The following is a 17,395-nucleotide window of genomic DNA, read 5'->3' on the forward strand; positions in this document are numbered from 1 at the left end:
CTGGTTTCCTAGGAAATTGGTTAAACTTACTTCTGCATTTTAAAAGTATATGTTAAGTGATGCTTTGTTAATAATTGTAAGTATTACTCACTTTTTTCCAATCCTTTCTTTTAGCAATCTTTGATATATTCATTCATCAAATATAATTACTCTAGTATGTTTAGGTTTGCTGTCTACTAGAATGAAAAGGTATGTTACACAATTGATGAATTAATTCTAGACTGTTAAATCATTGTTTGTAGCTACCAGAGTGAGTTGTGACATTTGGCCCTTTCTTCACACTACACAAAAAACAATCAAGACATATTAGGAGGACTATAATAAAAAAAGACAACAAGTGGGATAAAGATGTAGAGAAATTGGAACCGTCACTTGCTAGTGATAAAAGTGTGAAATGGTACAGTCATTTAGAAAGTAGTCTGGCGGTTTCTAAAAAAAACTAAACAAAGCTGCCGTATGACCCAGCAATTCCATTCCTCGGCATATGTGGGAGAATTGGAAACATACACACAAAGATATGTACATGAATGTTCCCAGTAGCATTATTCATAATAACTAAAAAGTGAAAACAACCTGATTATCCATCTATGGATGAATAGATACATAAATGTCACATGTCCATAAGATAGAATATTATTCAGCAATAAAAAGAAATGAAGTACTGACAGATGTCATAATATAGATGGACCTTTAAAACATTATGCTAATCATGAGAAACTGGTTACAAAAGACCACAAAGTATATGATTCTATTTATATGACATGTCCAGAATAGGCAAATGTGTAGACATAAAGTAGATTTGAGGTTGCCCAGGACTGGTATTATACAGAAATGGACAGTGACTACTAATGGGTCTGGGATTTTTTTGCAGTATGGAGGAGTGATGAAAGTGACCTAGATTTAATTATGGAGATGGTTTCACAGCTTGGAATATACTAAAAAATGATGTATACCTTAAATGGGTCAATTATGTGGTATATGAATTATATCTTAATAAAGCTATTACTTAAAAAGAGGAGCTTTTATACACTGACACCACCATGAATAAAAAGCTCTTGGAAATGGGAAACATTATAGAAGAAATGAAAATAGTTTTAATACACAGGATGTGTGGTGAAGCTGAGGAAATTTCCCAGAAAATAAAGCCAAAAGGCCAAGAGATAGAGAACAGGAAAAAAAAAGACAAAAGCATTAGAGGATTATTTGAGAAGGTTCAGTCTTTGAGTAAAAAGTTCCAGAAAAGCAGAATGGAGAAAACAGAAGAAAGGAAGTCACTGAAGAAATAATTCAAGAAAAGTTTCCAAAAAGAATAGTCACAAATTTCCAGATTGAAAGAGCCCAAGTATGTGGCACAATGAATGGAAATGGGCCAGCACTAAGGCACATTGCCGGAATACTAGAGGCAAAAAGAAGATCCTATAGCTTCCAGAGAAGGGGAAAAGATCATGGACAGGATTGGAATTGTAGTGACATTAGTAGCTCCTCTGTGCGTCTGGTCACAACAAAGCAGTTGTATACAATGTTATGAAAGAAAGTGATTTCTACTAACCTAGACCTTTTTTTAAAAACAGACAAACTGTAAGTGAAGTGTGGGTTGGAATCAAGAAAAGTTGCGAAATGCATGGCTTTAATTAACATGCCATGTTAATGGAGGAAGTGCTTAAACTGAGAAAGAGGGAGTCATGTGGCAGGTGATAGAGTGAGATCTGAAGTCCAGACCTGGCGTGAAACCAGTCTAGGGTGGAGCAGATCAGGAGGCTTGGGTGACGGTCTTCCTCAAGAAGATAATCCTGATTAGTACCTAAAGTATAGCAATGTGGTGAGAGGGGATTTACACAGCTGGGAGAGAATTGGAGGTTAAATATGACAAGTACATAGAGATAAGAAAAATATTAATTCTTGGAAACAAGAGTTATACAGGAAAGAAAGGTAATTATACAATTAGGCTTAATTATCTCATTTATATAATCATGTCATGGAAATACTGAAAAAGATCGATTTAACCAAAATTTCACTGTATCTTGAGAAAAGAGTCAGAGGGGTTGATAATAGGATTAAGTTCTCATCTTTCATAGTTGGAAGTCCAGTAGTAGATAGTTCCTAAAACCAAAAAAACCTAGGGGGAATAATTAGAACACATTACTTAGAGAGAAAAATATAAATTGAAGAAGAGTATGCCAAAATGAAAAACTTACACAGCTACAGTACTCTTGAAACTGAAGGTATAATTGTGATTTTTAAAATTAAAAAAAAAAAAAGAATCTTCTTTATCTTGGTTTTATTTTGAGGGCTGAGGTTTTTAAAAAAAATTTTTTAAACCTCTCAGAATGTGAAACCATTAATAAGATTTGGCCTGTGACTTCACATAAGGATTTGGATGATGTTTGGGTCCAAGAGTATAGGAGCATAGGGAAAGTCAGTGGTTGGAGTAAAGACAGGTAGTGGAGCACAGAGAGCAAGTAAGGGGTGAAAGATATACATAGTGTATATAGTAAATATTAAACACTACCATAATCGACATCCATGTACAGGTTCGGAGAGTACCAGGTTCCAGTGGCCGCCTTCATAAGACAGAAGATGGTGGCTGGGAGTGGAGTGATGATGAATTTGATGAAGAAAGTGAGGAAGGGAAAGCAGCAATTTCACAACTCAGAGTAAGTCTTGTTAAACTGTATGGTTAATATAGAGCTCTTTTTGTCTGAAGCCTCTGAGATAATACTATATTCTCTGGTTCTGTTCAGCTTAACCAGCTAAAATATAAAAAATAAGATAGTGACAGAATTTCCTCAAGCAAGTTATCAAGAGTAAGAGCCCATTTAATTCTACATGGAATTAATTCTACATGGAAAAGTAGACTGACATCTTTTTGAATATGATATTTAGAGTATATAAAAATGGCAAAATCTAGAAATATAACTTACTAGGCCTGAGGTGAGAATACACTGGATAAGATTAATGGCTGATTAGACATTACAGAAGAGATCACTGAACTCAAAAGCCTAAAAAAACAGTCCCTGAAGACTGCTAACCTTTGACCTGAAGAGGAACAGTATACCTTTCTTTAGTTGGTATATCCTGGATAGGCGCTGTGTGTGTGTGTGTGTGTGTGTGTGTGTGTGTGTGTGTGTGTGTGTGTATCCTGGATACGCGCACTATAAGCAGCGAAGACAAAGGTCTTGTTTTGATTTTTTTTTTTCCATTATTTTTGCCTAAAGTTAATACCTCAAGTTGATTGATAGGACTCATTCCCAGGAATAGAAATATATATGGGAAATATTAATGTTTAAGATTCATCACAGCCTTGACTGCCTAGAACCTTTTTGTGGTATGAGTGGTGAGTAGGTGGTGTATCTCTGCTTAAAAGATCTGCTCTACCATAGCACTTATGACTTTGCTTATCAACACTGAATATTTGTTGGTCTTGTCAGATGAAGTCTGAGTCTAGTCTTTTTGCAAGCTAAGTTTGTAAAGACCTTGTCAATGAAAATGGGCAAAAATTTATTATGGTCTAACTTTGGAAAGTTCTTCAAAAGATAACGAATATAAATATTCATTTCTAGACGAGTTTATTAAATGTACGACTGGTTTCTTTTCTCCTTTTTTCATATGATTCCTCTTTAAATTGACTTTTTGGTAATGTTATGTTAAAGTAATCAGAGAAAGCCAGAGATACATGAATCTTGTAGTTCTAGCCTCCTGTGCAAGAGTTGATACAGTTTTTTCTCTGGCCAAAAAGTAATATTTGGGAAGATAAATTATAGTATTTTCAATTCTGATTATTATCCCCTAGCTATCTGCAAGAAAAATTTATTTGAAATTTTGTAGTTCTGAAATACTTATAGTAGCTTTTCTATAACCTGACACACTGGTGTATAAACAGCATTGAAAATTATGTACTTTGTTCTCAGAATGAATAACTTTCTGTATTTCTTATGTTATTCTTTTTTTTTTCCTTGAAGATTTTATTAGTTTATTCATGAGAGACACAGAGACATTGGCAGAGAGAGAGGCAGGCTCCATGCAGGAGCCTGATGTGGGACTTGATCTTGGGACTCCAGGATCACACCCTGGGTCAAAGGCAGATGCTCAATTGCTGAGCCACCCAGGCGTCCCTCTTATGTTATTGTTACAGCCATTTTTGATGACATGACTTCGTTTGTAAGAGGAAACTCTTTTAAAACTAGATTGAATTATATTGAAAATATACAGTATAATCAAGCAGGTGGGGTGCAAGGATAGTTCAATATTGGGAAATCTTGTGATATTAATAGGCCTAAAGAGAAAACAAATACCATTCCTATTTTCATACATTCTGAAAAAACTTTGACAGAATCTAATAGGCCTAACAAGAGGAAAAATCATACTTTTTTTTTTTTTTTTTTAAGATTTTATGTATTCATGAGAGACACAGAGAGAGAGGCAGAGACACAGGCAGAGGGAAATGCAGGCCCCATGCAGGGAGCCTGATGTGGGACTCCATCCCAGATCTCCAGAATCAAGCCCTGGGCTGAAGGTGGTGCTAAACCGCTGAGCCACCCGGGCTGCCCGAAAATATATTTTCGTATTCTTACTTTCATATGTTCTGAAAAAACTTTTGACAAAATTCAGCACATGTTCATAATAAAGATTCTTAGAGATCCACATTTCCATCTTTTATATCATTTTCTTTTTTCTGAAGAACCTCCCTTCACATTTTTTCGTAGCATGGATCTACTTGTGGTGACTTCTTTGAGGTTTTTGGTCTGAAAATGTCTTTATTTCACCTTTGTTTTGAAAAGATATGTTTGGTAGGTATAGACTTTTAAATTGATAGGTTTTTTTCTTTCAGTATTTTAAAGAAGTTTCCCTGAATTCTTGTTTGTATTGTTTCTGTTGAGAAGTCTGCTGGTATCCTTGTCTTGTTCTTTTAGAAGTTCCATGTCTTTTTACCGTGGCTGCTTTTAAGATACTCCTTTTTGAACGATATTGAGCAATTTGATTATGGCATGCCTGGGTTTGTTTGTTGACCATGTTTTTTGTACTTGGGATTTATTGAGTTTGCATCTGTGGGTTTCTAAGTTTTTATCAAATAGGGACAGTTTTTAGCTATTATATTTTCAAATACTTTTTTCTACCCTTCATACCTTTAAGACTCTAATAACCTGTATACTAGGCTGCTTAAAATTGCCAGTTCACTGATTTTTTTCACTTTTTAAAAATTCTGTTTTTACTCAGTTTCATTTTCTATTGCTGGCTTTCAAGTTCATTTTTTCTTCTGCAGTGCCTAATTGCTGTCATTCCCATTTGATCTATTTTATATTGCAGACATTGTAATATTTTAGAAGTTTGATTTTGTGTTTGTTCATTTTTACATCTTCATGTTTCTATTTCTCGAAGATAACTGTAATAATTACAGTTATAATAACTATTTTAGTTCTTTCTCTGCCCATTCTAAGACTTATGTCCGTTCTAGAGCAGTTTGTTTGATTATTCCCTTCATTATAGCTTGAAGAATGTTTTCCTGACTTGAGGAAATAGGGCTAATAGTCCAAGGAGACTGAGGCAGATAAAATCAATAAGGTAAAGTACCATGGAGAAGATAGCTGCACACAGAGAGAAACTTAGACGTCTACAGAGCTTCCCTTTTGAGTGTTCAGCAGAATACTCTTCAAGAAATACATGTGAGAAAACCACCTGAGACTAGATAACAGCATCCAACACTCACAGAGAGCCAGAGTGGAGAAGCCTATAATTCACAAGACATTGGGTAGAGTTCTTAGAAAGGTCTGGTCTAAGTAGTGGGGGAGCATATGATCCTAGGCTGAACACTGCTCCAGATCCAACTAACAACTCATAAAGCAATATTCAAAAGGATTAAACAATTTCTAAGTAACTTGACTGTATTCCAGAACAAAGCTTAAGAGATTTATAGCAATACAAAATTATCAGCATGCAACAAGGTAAAATTCACAGCATCTGGCATCTAATCAAAGATTACCAGGTATACAGAGAATCAGGAAGACAATAACGGTGAACACAATTTATGCTCAGGTCTTAGTCTTTAATGTCATTCTCTACTAAAAGAATTAGGACTCCTTAGAGAAATGGCTGATCCTGGGGCTTACATACAGAAAATTCAAGATGAATTGGGAATATCTTCTTTTGTCTAAAAAGTTTTTTTATTAAAAAAAGTCATAGGGATCCCTGGGTGGCGCAGTGGTTTAGCGCCTGCCTTTGGCCCAGGGTGCGATCCTGGAGACCCGGGATTGAATCCCACGTCAGGCTCCCGGTGCATGGAGCCTGCTTCTCCCTCTGCCTGTGTCTTTGCCTCTCTCTCTCTCTCTCTCTCTGGGACTATCATAAATAAATAAAAATTAAAAATAAATAAATAAATAAATAAATAAATAAATAAATAAATAAATAAATAAATAAATAAAGTCATAATTTTAGAATACAAGGGCCGGGGCAGCCCCGGTGGCACAGCGGTTTAGCGCTGCCTGCAGCCCAGGGCCTGATCCTGGAGACCCTGGATCGAGTCCCATGTCGGGCTTTCCGCAGGGAGCCTGCTTCTCCCTCTGCCTGTGTCTCTGCCTCTCTCTCTCTCTCTCTCTCTCTCTCTGTGTCTCTATGAATAAATAAATAAAATCTTTAAAAAAAAAAGAAAAAAGAATACAAGGGCCAAGTTGAATGAGCTTCCACTGACCAAATTAGAGAGAATTTAACTATCAAAATTATTAGGTGCAGTAATAAATTTCAAATCATTTTAAAAAATAGGGATTTATGAGTCTATGCCAAAAATGAATAGGTGGATAAATAAGTGGTGGGAAAGGACTATAGTTCATTATTACAGTAAATTACCAGTGCTGACTGGTAAGTGTGAAGGAGTATTGGAGTGGAAAATCATCATTTTATAGCCATGATAAAGCAGTCATAAAGATTAGTTCATCAGAGGATGCAAAGTATAGGGGAGAATTTTGATGAACAGGATGTTTACAATTCTTAAAGTGTCTCTCCACAGATTGCCTATTAGTTGCAAAGGGAAAAATAATTACTGCATACTGAGAATTTGGAAAATGCCTTCACTAGATGATTAAAATTTACTGTGAAATTTACTGAAGTTGGTACCTTTAGTAGTATGAAGTTATATAAGGGAATATCTCTGTTCTTAAGAAATACATAGTGACTCTTCAGTGGTAAAACAGCTATGTTAGATGCAACTTATTCTCAAACAGTACAGGAAAAATATGATTGGCGAAATAAATATATTTAAAAAGAGAAAATGAACATCTAAATAGTAAAGCAGATAAGAATAAAAGGTTAATGATGGGTGAATCTGGTATACTTGTGTTCTTTGTACTATTCTTATTCTAGTAACTTTTCTCTCTACGTTTGAAATTATTTCCAAATGTTAAGTTTAAAGAAAAGGTTTTGATTTGGCCATATACTCTCTGTTATTTACTAGCTATCACTTGAACCTTGAATTTCCTTAATAAAATGGTGATGAAAGTTCACAAAAACCTAACTTGAGCTTTTAAGTAGTCTAAATTTATGCTTAGTAGAATTTACCATAAATTGATACTTGTTTAGAGATATGTTGAGGTTTCTGTTGTTGTTATTGTTGTTGTATTCTCCAGTTGCCTATATCTAGAATCACTACTTCTGATTTACTAAATAAATTTAGATTCTATTTTCATATGGCAGATTACAACTGGTTTTTCAATTTTGGCTGAAGAGTATTCTCCATTAAAGCCCATAACCCAAATTACTCTGCTTTGAGGATGTGCTGAATGATTAGTTTGAAGGCATATATTTAGTGTGAGATTTTATGTATATAATATGTTCATAATCAGTAGAAAGAATTGTACTTTGAAGAATGTGACCTCCCTGCTGCCTGAGAACTTAGGCCTTGAGTCCCATTATGTTTGCTTATAAACCTCAAGTTATGAACTCTTAGAATACTGTAAGACATTGATGTATTAAAGGCTACCTGGACAAAAAATACAATAGTATCATGATATTTTCTTTTTCCAGAAAACTTTCACTAGAGTTACCAGTGACTTAACTTATGGATCAAAATGAAATGGAATTTACTTACATTTCAACATTCTGTGCAGTTTGGAACTGACCACAAGTAACCTAAGTTGTACGTTAATAAGCATTTTTTGTATTTCTTTTAGTCTCCCAGAGTGAAAGAATCATTATCAAATTCTGAGGTAAGTAGTTGTGGGTTTTGATTCATTAAATGTTATGTGCTTTTGTTTTGTTTTGCTTTAATGTTAAGCACTTTTTTTAAATATGTGCCTAAATGGGAATGAGAATTTATAGCATTCAGATTTCATCAGGGGTATCAATTCTAAGTTTAAATGGATTTCTGCAGTAAGTTGGTGCCATTGCACTCACTTTAAAAGTTGACCTAAATACCCAGAAAGATGTTTCTTCCTTTCTTGCCTGACTTTATGACTTAAAGTCTTGGGCAGCTTGAAGTGGAAGGTAGTCTTTTTGCATTAATCAGTCCAGGAATTTGTCATATCCTATCTTTCCTTTTTGTTTCCGCCCCCTTTTGTTTCTCTTATGATGTAGATTCTTGTCTTTAGTTATTGCCTCTTGTGATAGGGAATCCTACTAAACTATTAGGTTGGCCTGCCTTATGCTCCTTACAATGAAGATAACCATCACTGAAGACAACAATCATTTCAGGGTATGCATCCTGTAATACATTCTTCCTTCTGGCAGCTTGCATTCCAAGCTCGGTATTTGATTTAATGATACATACCTTGCCCTCTTAAATCAGTTGCCGTCTTAAATCAAGCACAGTTTTTGGCCCTGTGCTTAAAAGTACTATTTTTTTCCACTTGATTTGTGGAATATACAATATAAATTTTTGCACACAATTACGTACAGGATTTGTGTACATAGTATTGTTTAAGCCTGAAAATAAATAACTGTATTTCAGCATATTTACAGGCCCAGTATCTGACAACTTCTATCAGAACTGTGGTTCGCTAAGATTTCTGGCTCCTTTTTTTGTTTCATGGTAGAATTGCATCTCCCTATTCCTTGTTACTCATGGCCACGGCAGTTACTTTGGACAATGAAATGCGAACAGAAGGAACCCTTCTGTTCCTTGGGTCCCCCTTGCCCCTACCACCACAATCTGCATCCCTGAATGAGGATGATAACAAATGTAGCCTCTGCTGTGCTCCCTTCGGCAGCACATATACAAATGTAGCCTCTGCTGACCAGAGATAGACATGAAGTGTGTGTAAGAAATAACTTCTTTATGTAATCTTCTGAGAATTTAAGATTATTTCTTACTCTAATTTAATCTGTCTTGACTAATTCTTAATTTCTCCACAGTTGAGTGGAGAGGGCATTTTACATATTATCCAAAGTTGTGGGCAGCCCCGGTGACACAGTGGTTTAGCGCCGCCTGCAGCCCAGGGCGTGATCCTGGAGACCCTGGATCAAGTCCCACATCAGGCTCTCTGCATGGAGCCCGCTTCTCCCTCTGCCTGTGTCTCTGCCTCTCTCTCTGTGTGTGTCTCTATGAATAAATAAATAAAATCTTAAAAAAAAAAAAGAATTCAAAGTTGTTCTTGTAATCTCCATGTCCTTTTGCCTTAATTGCAGCCCCACATGGACTCTCAGGCACCTCATACTCACACTTCTGTCCTCACTACTTTGAGTGTCTCAGTGGGTTAAGCATCTGCCTTAGGCTTAGGTCATGAACCCTACGGGTCCTGGGATCTAGCTGTATTGGGCTCCCTGCGTAGTGGGAAGTCAGCTTCTCTCTTTCCCTCTGTGCGCCGCCCCTCCCAGCCCATGCACTCTCTCTGTCAAATAAATAAAAGCTTTAAAAAAAAAAAAAATCTGTGGTGAAATAGATGTAACATGGAAGTTACCATCTTAACCATGTTTAAGAGTACAGTTCAGTGGCGTCCAGTACACTCACACCGTTGATCTCCAGGTGAACAATCACCCCATTTTTTCCTCCCCCCAACCCCTGACAGCCACCATTCTACCATCTCTGAATTGTACTATTCCATGTGTACCTCATGTAAGTGGAATCATATAATATTTGTCTTTTGTGACTGGCTTATCTCTCCCAGCATAATGTCCTCTGGGTTCATCGATGTAATAATATGTGTCAGATTTCCTTCCTTCCTCCCCTTTTGAGGCTGAATAATATTCTACTGTCTGTATCTACCACATTTGTTTATCCATTGACTGGATAGCACTTGGGTTGCTTTCATTTTTGGGCTGTTGTAAATAATTTCATTCTGAACGTGGCTGCATAAATATCTGGTTGAGTTCCTGCTTTCAGTTCTTTGGGGTCTGTACTCAGAAAGGAATTGCTGGGTCATATAGCAATTCTATTTTTATTTTATTTTTTTTATAAATTTTGATTAAAAAAAGATTTTATTTATTCATGAGAGATATATATAGAGAGAGGCAGGGACACAGGCAGAGGGAGAAGCAGGCTTCATGCAGGGAGCCCGACATGGGACTTGATCCCAGGTCTCCAGGATCACACCCTGGGCTGAAGGCTGCGCTAAACCACTGAGCCACCTGGGCTGCCCTATTTTTAATGTTTTGAGGAATCATCTTACTGTTTTCCACAGTGGCTGCACTCTTCTATATTCCTACCTGTGCTGCACAGGGTTCCAGTTTCTCCATATCAGTTCATTGCTTGGTTTTCTTTAACCTTTCTGTTCTTATTATAGGTAATTATGTATCTGGAATTTGGAAACTGTTCTTTTGAAATATTGCTAATACTTAAGGTTAACATTTTCTTTTTGTTGTTGTTTTTAAAGATTTTATTTATTTATTTATGAGAGACACAGAGAGAGAGAGAGAGAGAGAGAGGCAGAGACATAGGCAGAGGGACAAGCAGGCTCCATGCAGGGAGCCTGACGTGGGACTTGATGCCGGGTCTCCAGGGTCAGGCCCTGGGCTGAAGGCGGCGCTAAACCGCTAAGCCACCTGGGCTGCCCAATGTTAACATTTTCAAAATTAATCTTAACAATCTGTTTTTCTTTCAAAATCCAGAACCAGAGTTACTTTTTATTTCCTCTGTGTGATGTAAATGAACACAGAATTATACTTCTTTTTCTCTTGATTTTGTTTATATAATATCAGCTATTAAGCCTCTCTTGTTGCCCTTTTAGTTTTATTCTCTTTCAACTCTAAATTTTAGTATTTTTCCCCATCAACTTGTAATTTTGAATATGTTTAATTTGACTTTTTACTCAACATCAGTCTTTTTCCCCCTACATTACATACTTAATATTAATAAAAATATTTCAAACATGCAAAATTATATATATGTGTATATATATATATATATATATATAATGTCTGTGTTGGTTATAAAGCTTCACATCTGTTTTGAAAAGCATGTCAGATATGTTAAATGTATCACTGGTTAATTGTCTTTCTTTTTATGTAATGGAAGGTTCCCAGAAAAATGGAGCTTTTGTAATTTAGTATTACTACTTAAATCTGTATCTTGGAGGTGCTATTTTATTGGGCAAAGTGAATAGAATAGATGTAATTAGAAATAAATATGTGAACTAGTGTTATATGGGCTTTAGTATGGCTGAACTTGAAAAATCTGTGCTAAGTGAAATAAGCCAGATACAACAGAGTGCATACATTCTGTTTATATGAAAGATCCAGAAAAGGCAAATTGATGAAGTCAGAATGTAGATCAGTGGCTGCCTAGGGCTGGGTGTGGCAGCAGAAGTCAAATGTAAATGGGCACCAGAGAACTGAGTTGATGAAAATGTTCTCAAGCTAAAGTGTAGTAATATTTGCACAAGTATAAGTTTTCTAGAAACCATTGAATTGGATACTTAGAGTGGATGAATTTAGTAGGATATTACACCTCAAAAAAGTTATTATAAACAAAAAAACCTAGTAGAAATATTTGGCTTCCATTTGAAATAATATTCAAGAGAGGTAGAGGTGTGCCAGTGCACTACACAGAAACTGCTTTGAAAATGTCACTCCGGGAGGCTCTCCTTGCCCGTCAGCAGACTTGCTTCCCTTTCCATTCAGCTAAAGCAGCACTGTCTGGTTTTTTACAGCTATTTTCAACAACTGATCCCGTGGGTACTTTACTCCAAGTTCCAGAACAAATTTCTGCTCATCTACCTCAGCCAGCCGGGCACATGCCTGCACAACCAACTCCCGTCTCTCCCCCACCCCCGGCAGAGCCAGCAAAAACAGCTCAGGTAAAGCAGGAGTACACTTTCATGGTCGGCCTTCTGGGTAGATGGAGACAGCAGAAACTGATGTTGTGGTGGAGTTTAAAACAAACTAGAAATTCTCTTCTCACAGTTTTCATTGTATGCAGGTAATAGAGCTTTTCAAGGATCACACAGGTTTTCAAGCAGCAAGATAAGTTAGTGATGGAAACATTCCAAACCTCAGAAATTTGGGGATATTCTCATCAACTTTTTATGAGATCAGTATTACATCTGCAGCTGACCAAGTTCGTCTTGACACTAGGATTGTCAGTTCTGTTTCCTTTTTGTTCAGTTACACTTGTATTATAAATACATCTCCAATCCATGATTTTCTTTTATTACTCTTTTTTTAAAGATATTTGTCAATTTTATGAGGGTTGAGTTTATTGAAGTGATGAAATATCTATAAATGCACATCATTTGTCACACACAAATATCATTAAATCCTCATACACTGAGCAGTCAAGGGAATAAGGGACCCCACTGTGAATCACTCCCTGTTGGCCTTCTGGAAACTCCAGATACTGTGTGCAACACGTGACCTTATGCTCCATGGTTGGAGTGAGGTTTCCAGAGTCTGTTCATTTCTTAAATATTAGAGACTTCATTTTTTTTCCCCTAACATTTTAGACTGAAAGAGGTAAAGATGGAAGTTCTGATTTTTTTCTTTTGCAATCTGATGGTGGTCTGCCTTTGGAGACCTGCTCTGAGAGCTTCTAGGTAATCATGGTGTTGACTTCATGTCACCTTTTTATCGAATGCAAGCTTCCCATTTCTTTCTACCATATCCAGAAAGATACAGTTATTTTATGAAAACTGATGGAAAGATTGGATTCACTTTATAAAAAACTTCAGTAGAATGTATATTCTCTAGGAAGCAAGGGATACCTTACAGTTTTCAGAGAGGATTAGTTTAGTCATTAAAAGACTTGGGACCTCCAGGCTAGATTCCTAAGGGGCAGCTAGTTTAGATCCTACCTTGTATATTGCTATATGATACACTGGCAGAATTTTTTAAAGGGAAAAAACCAGCTATGTTGTTTTTCACCCTTGTAGAGGGAAAGAGGCATCTGAATAATACAAAATACAAATGTAGCTTGTATGGCATTTCATGTGGGTTTGAGAATTTTCTTTCTAATTGTGCTTAACTCAGGCTGACATCTCTTGTTGCTGCCTCCAAGTGCATCCTACCATAGCAAGAAATGTCCCAGCAACTGATCTGTCCTCACTGAGAGATGAAGAAATTGCTGCCACGTGGATGTTTCCTCTGCTGATGACCATTAGTCACCTCATGCTTAGTAGTTTATACGCTGACTTTATACCTTTCGATGCTTTTTTAGACTCTGCCTTCAGGAGCAGGCTCACAAGAGACCAAGATCCCAATCAGCCTAGTACTCAGATTAAGGTAAGTAAACACCTTCTGGTTACCTTTTGAATACTCTAAATATGCTGTTTTCTCTTTGAAAGTGACTCTTTTTTCTAATAGTCTGTGCCTGAGAGTAACCAGCAAGATTCTTTGCCCTCCAGTATCAAGGGCAGGGCATTGCAGGGATGCAATACTGTTGCCCTCATAGTCAGTTGAGTGTCTGACTCTTGGTTTCGGCTCAGGTCGTGATATTAGGGCTGTGAGATCAAGTCCCATGTCGGCCTCCACACTCAGTGGAGTCTGCTTAACATTCTCTCTCTTGCTCCTCCCCTCCTCTAAAATAAATAAATAAAATCTTAAAAAAAAAAAAGAAGTAATAGCAACAGCACAAGGACTTGGATGTTAACTAGCGCACACATTCTCTTAGCTGTTTCTCCATTAATGATTTTTTCCAAACAACTAGTTTAGGTTTAGGTTCTGTAATTGAGTACGGTCTGTTGGCTTATCTGAAGATTAGGCTTTTAATTTTGACCATATATCATGGGCTCTCAGATCATCTGACCCAAGAGTGGAGTGCTTTCTGATTGTGATAGATCTTATTAAGGCCTTGTTCTTAAAATGATGAAGGGAAAATCCTCTAAGGATATAATTGTCTGTTTCTCTGTTTTACAGAAAGTGTTCTAAATCAGTGGTTCTTGCTGGGGTCATATAGATAGGTTCTGACAGATTGCTCACAGGAAGTGCCATAGGTGGCAATCTGCTCATTCTAACCCTCTCCTTTTGCAGGTAGTTAGATTAAGATTGCAGAGCATTCTTGTTAGATTAGCAATGGCTGTTGTTCTAATTTGGTCTCATTCTATTCATAAAACAAAGTTATCACTTAAGACAACTCAGATCTTCTTTAACTATTACTATATAATTCCAGTATTAATTTAATTCCAGTTATCTTATGGTGTTTCAGTTGTACAATACAATAACTCAACAATTCTGTATATTACTGAGTGTTCATAGTGTATTCTTGATCCCCATCCCCTGTTTCACACATCCGCCTTCCCACCTCCCCTATGGTAACCATCGGTTTGAATAGTTAAGAGTCTAGTTTTAGGCTTGTCTCTTTTTTTTTCCCCTCTGTTCATTTGTTTTGTTTCTTAAATTCCACATGTGAATGAAATCATATGATACTTGTCCTTCTTTGAGTGACTTCCTTTAGCATTATACTCTCTGGCTCCATTCACATGGAGCAAATGGCAAGATTTCATTCTTTCTTATGGTTGAGTAATATCCAATTGTATGTGTATACTGCATCTTCTTTATCATTCATCAGTCGATGGACACTTGGGCTGCTTCTGTATCTTGGCTATTGTAATAATGCAGCAGTAAAAGGGGTGCATGTATTCCTTTGAATCAGTGTATTTGTATTTTTTGTGTAAATATCCAACTGTGTGATTACTGGATCATATGGTATTTCTATTTTTAACTTCTTGAGGAATTTCCATGCTGTTTTCCACAGTGGCTGCACCAGTTTGCATTCCCACCAACAGTGTACAAGGATTCTATTTCTCCACGTCCTCACCAACACATGTTGTTTCTTGTGTTGTTGATTGTGATGAGAGTTAGGTGATATCTCATTTGATTTTGATTTGTGTTTCCCTAATGATGAGTGATGTTTTCATATGTCTGTTGGCCATCTGGATGTCTTCTTTGGAAAAATGTTTATGTATCCTGCCCATTTTTTTTTTTTAATTTATTTATGATAGTCACAGAGAGAGAGAGAGAGAGAAGCAGAGACATAGGCAGAGGGAGAAGCAGGCTCCATGCACTGGGAGCCTGATGTGGGATTCGATCCCGGGTCTCCAGGATCGTGCCCTGGGCCAAAGGCAGGCGCCAAACCGCTGCGCCACCCAGGGATCCCTCCTGCCCATTTTTTAATTGGATTATTTGGGGGGTTTTGGTATTGAGTTGTATAAGTTCTTTTATTATTTTGGATACTAGCCCTTTCGTATCCTGTATCATTTTAATTATACCTTCCTGTGCTCATGCATTTTCCTCTTAGTTTATTTGATATCTTAGAGGGACTAAAGATGGGAGTAGGTATATAAGAATCTCCTCAAAAGCATGAGGACTTTTTGTTTTTGTTTTTGTTTTTTGTTTTTTGTTTTCATGAGGGCTTTTTGTTTTGTTTTTTCTTAGTTTGTGCTTTGGTGGGTTTTTTTCCCTATTTATTTCTGTAATCAACGGACAGTGCTATATTAGTTTCAGTTGTACAATTCAGTGATTCAGCAATTCAATTCATTACTTGGTGCTCATCACAATAAATGTACTCTTAATCCCCTTTACCCATTAGCACCAAGGTTTTATATTGATTAATATAGGGTACATAAATTATATAGAGTACATAAATTACAGAGTAATTTATGAGTACATAAATAATAGAATACATAAATTAAAAGGGTTGTATGACAGTTAGATGGTCACTCCTAGTAGTTTGCTTTGAGCCCTGAAATATGAGCTCATAGAACAGATCATATGATATGTGGGAATAGAGGGGTCTTTCTTGAGTTCTTTCCTGTTATATGTTGGCAAAGTCAATATGCATAAATCTAGAAATTTATTTTACACATTGTTTTCTTTTGTAGGAATTCAAAAAAAGAACTAAATGATATTCGATTCGAGTTCACTCCTGGGAGAGGTGAGGCATCAAAAACATTAAAAACAAAATAACTTCTAATTTATCATTTAATGAAATGTATTGTGATGTTTTTGTCCTTTAGATATATTTTGCTTTTAAAAGATGAAAATGTTCCTGGTTTAAAGGGTTTGGGTGACATATGAATAAAATAAAAAATTCAATTTACTACTAACCTCATTTTAATATAATATAGTATAATACAGACAGTAATGAATGTAGCTGTAATTTACTACCTGCTGTAGTAGGCCAGGCATTGTGCTAAGCTTTCTATCTCATTAAATTCTCAGAATAGCCCCCTAAGGAAGATTATGTCCCCATTGAATAGATGATGAAACCATGGTTTAGAGATAGGAGAGGTAACTTCTTGTCATTCACACAGCTGGAATCATATCTACACCATATCAGGGTGCAGAGTTCTCGCTCTCATCACTGAATATGGTTGTCCTTCTCCATGACAGGACAAGGAAGAAATAAGACTTCCCGGCTACTCTCCCCAGGCCAAAGCTGAGTCCTATCAAGCATTGTTTCTGGCCATGAACTTCTCCCTGGGATGAGGCTTGTTTCTTTCTTGCCATTGTTACTCAGGATTCAGATTTGGGAGGTGGCCAGCAGCCAGTACATTTGTCCTGTGTGCCATGCTCATTCTTCCTGCTGTTTTGGTATCATCAGCAACTAAGTATGAAAGAGAACAGATGCAGATGTGGAGAGGTGTATCTGTTTCACTGTTTAAAACCAGGAAGAGTCTCATCTTAAACTAATTCAAATCGCTGGTCATCTGTGCAAATGTGTACTCATCCACTCTCCAGAGGTCCTCTTGTTCCTTTCAAGGGCTCAGCCCTCAAGAAGCAGCTTCACTGAGTCAGTTGGAGATGAGATCAGTTAGGGATGCCCTGTCCTTGTCTTTTTATTTCTGTTACAACCATTGATCAGATTGTAGCACCTAAAATTGCTAGATATGAAGAAAAGCCCACCAGAATAAAAAAGAAAATGCCTTTAGCAAAAAACTTGGGGTATGATCTCCAAAGAGAAGAGATTACAATTTTTTTCTTTCAAGATGTACTTGAAAATAAATCATTCCAGTGTACTAGCCCTGGAGATGTTGCATACTCG

General features: G+C 36.7%; 1 protein-coding gene across 4 annotated transcripts in view; it reads left to right on the forward strand.

Moving 5' to 3' along the window:
* Positions 1-17,395, forward strand: part of OXSR1 (oxidative stress responsive kinase 1) — a 94,809-nt gene that overhangs the window by 72,288 nt on the left and 5,126 nt on the right. For all 4 annotated transcript variants that reach the window (XM_025461305.3, XM_025461304.3, XM_025461306.3 and 1 more), the window contains exons 11-15: positions 2,532-2,654; positions 8,157-8,192; positions 12,069-12,215; positions 13,571-13,635; positions 16,233-16,285. In XM_025461305.3, the coding sequence (XP_025317090.1) occupies positions 2,532-2,654; positions 8,157-8,192; positions 12,069-12,215; positions 13,571-13,635; positions 16,233-16,285 (424 nt within the window). The remainder of the gene's footprint in view (positions 1-2,531; positions 2,655-8,156; positions 8,193-12,068; positions 12,216-13,570; positions 13,636-16,232; positions 16,286-17,395) is intronic.

The sequence above is a fragment of the Canis lupus genome, chromosome 23, assembly GCF_003254725.2.
Source record: "Canis lupus dingo isolate Sandy chromosome 23, ASM325472v2, whole genome shotgun sequence".
Lineage (NCBI taxonomy): Eukaryota > Metazoa > Chordata > Mammalia > Carnivora > Canidae > Canis > Canis lupus.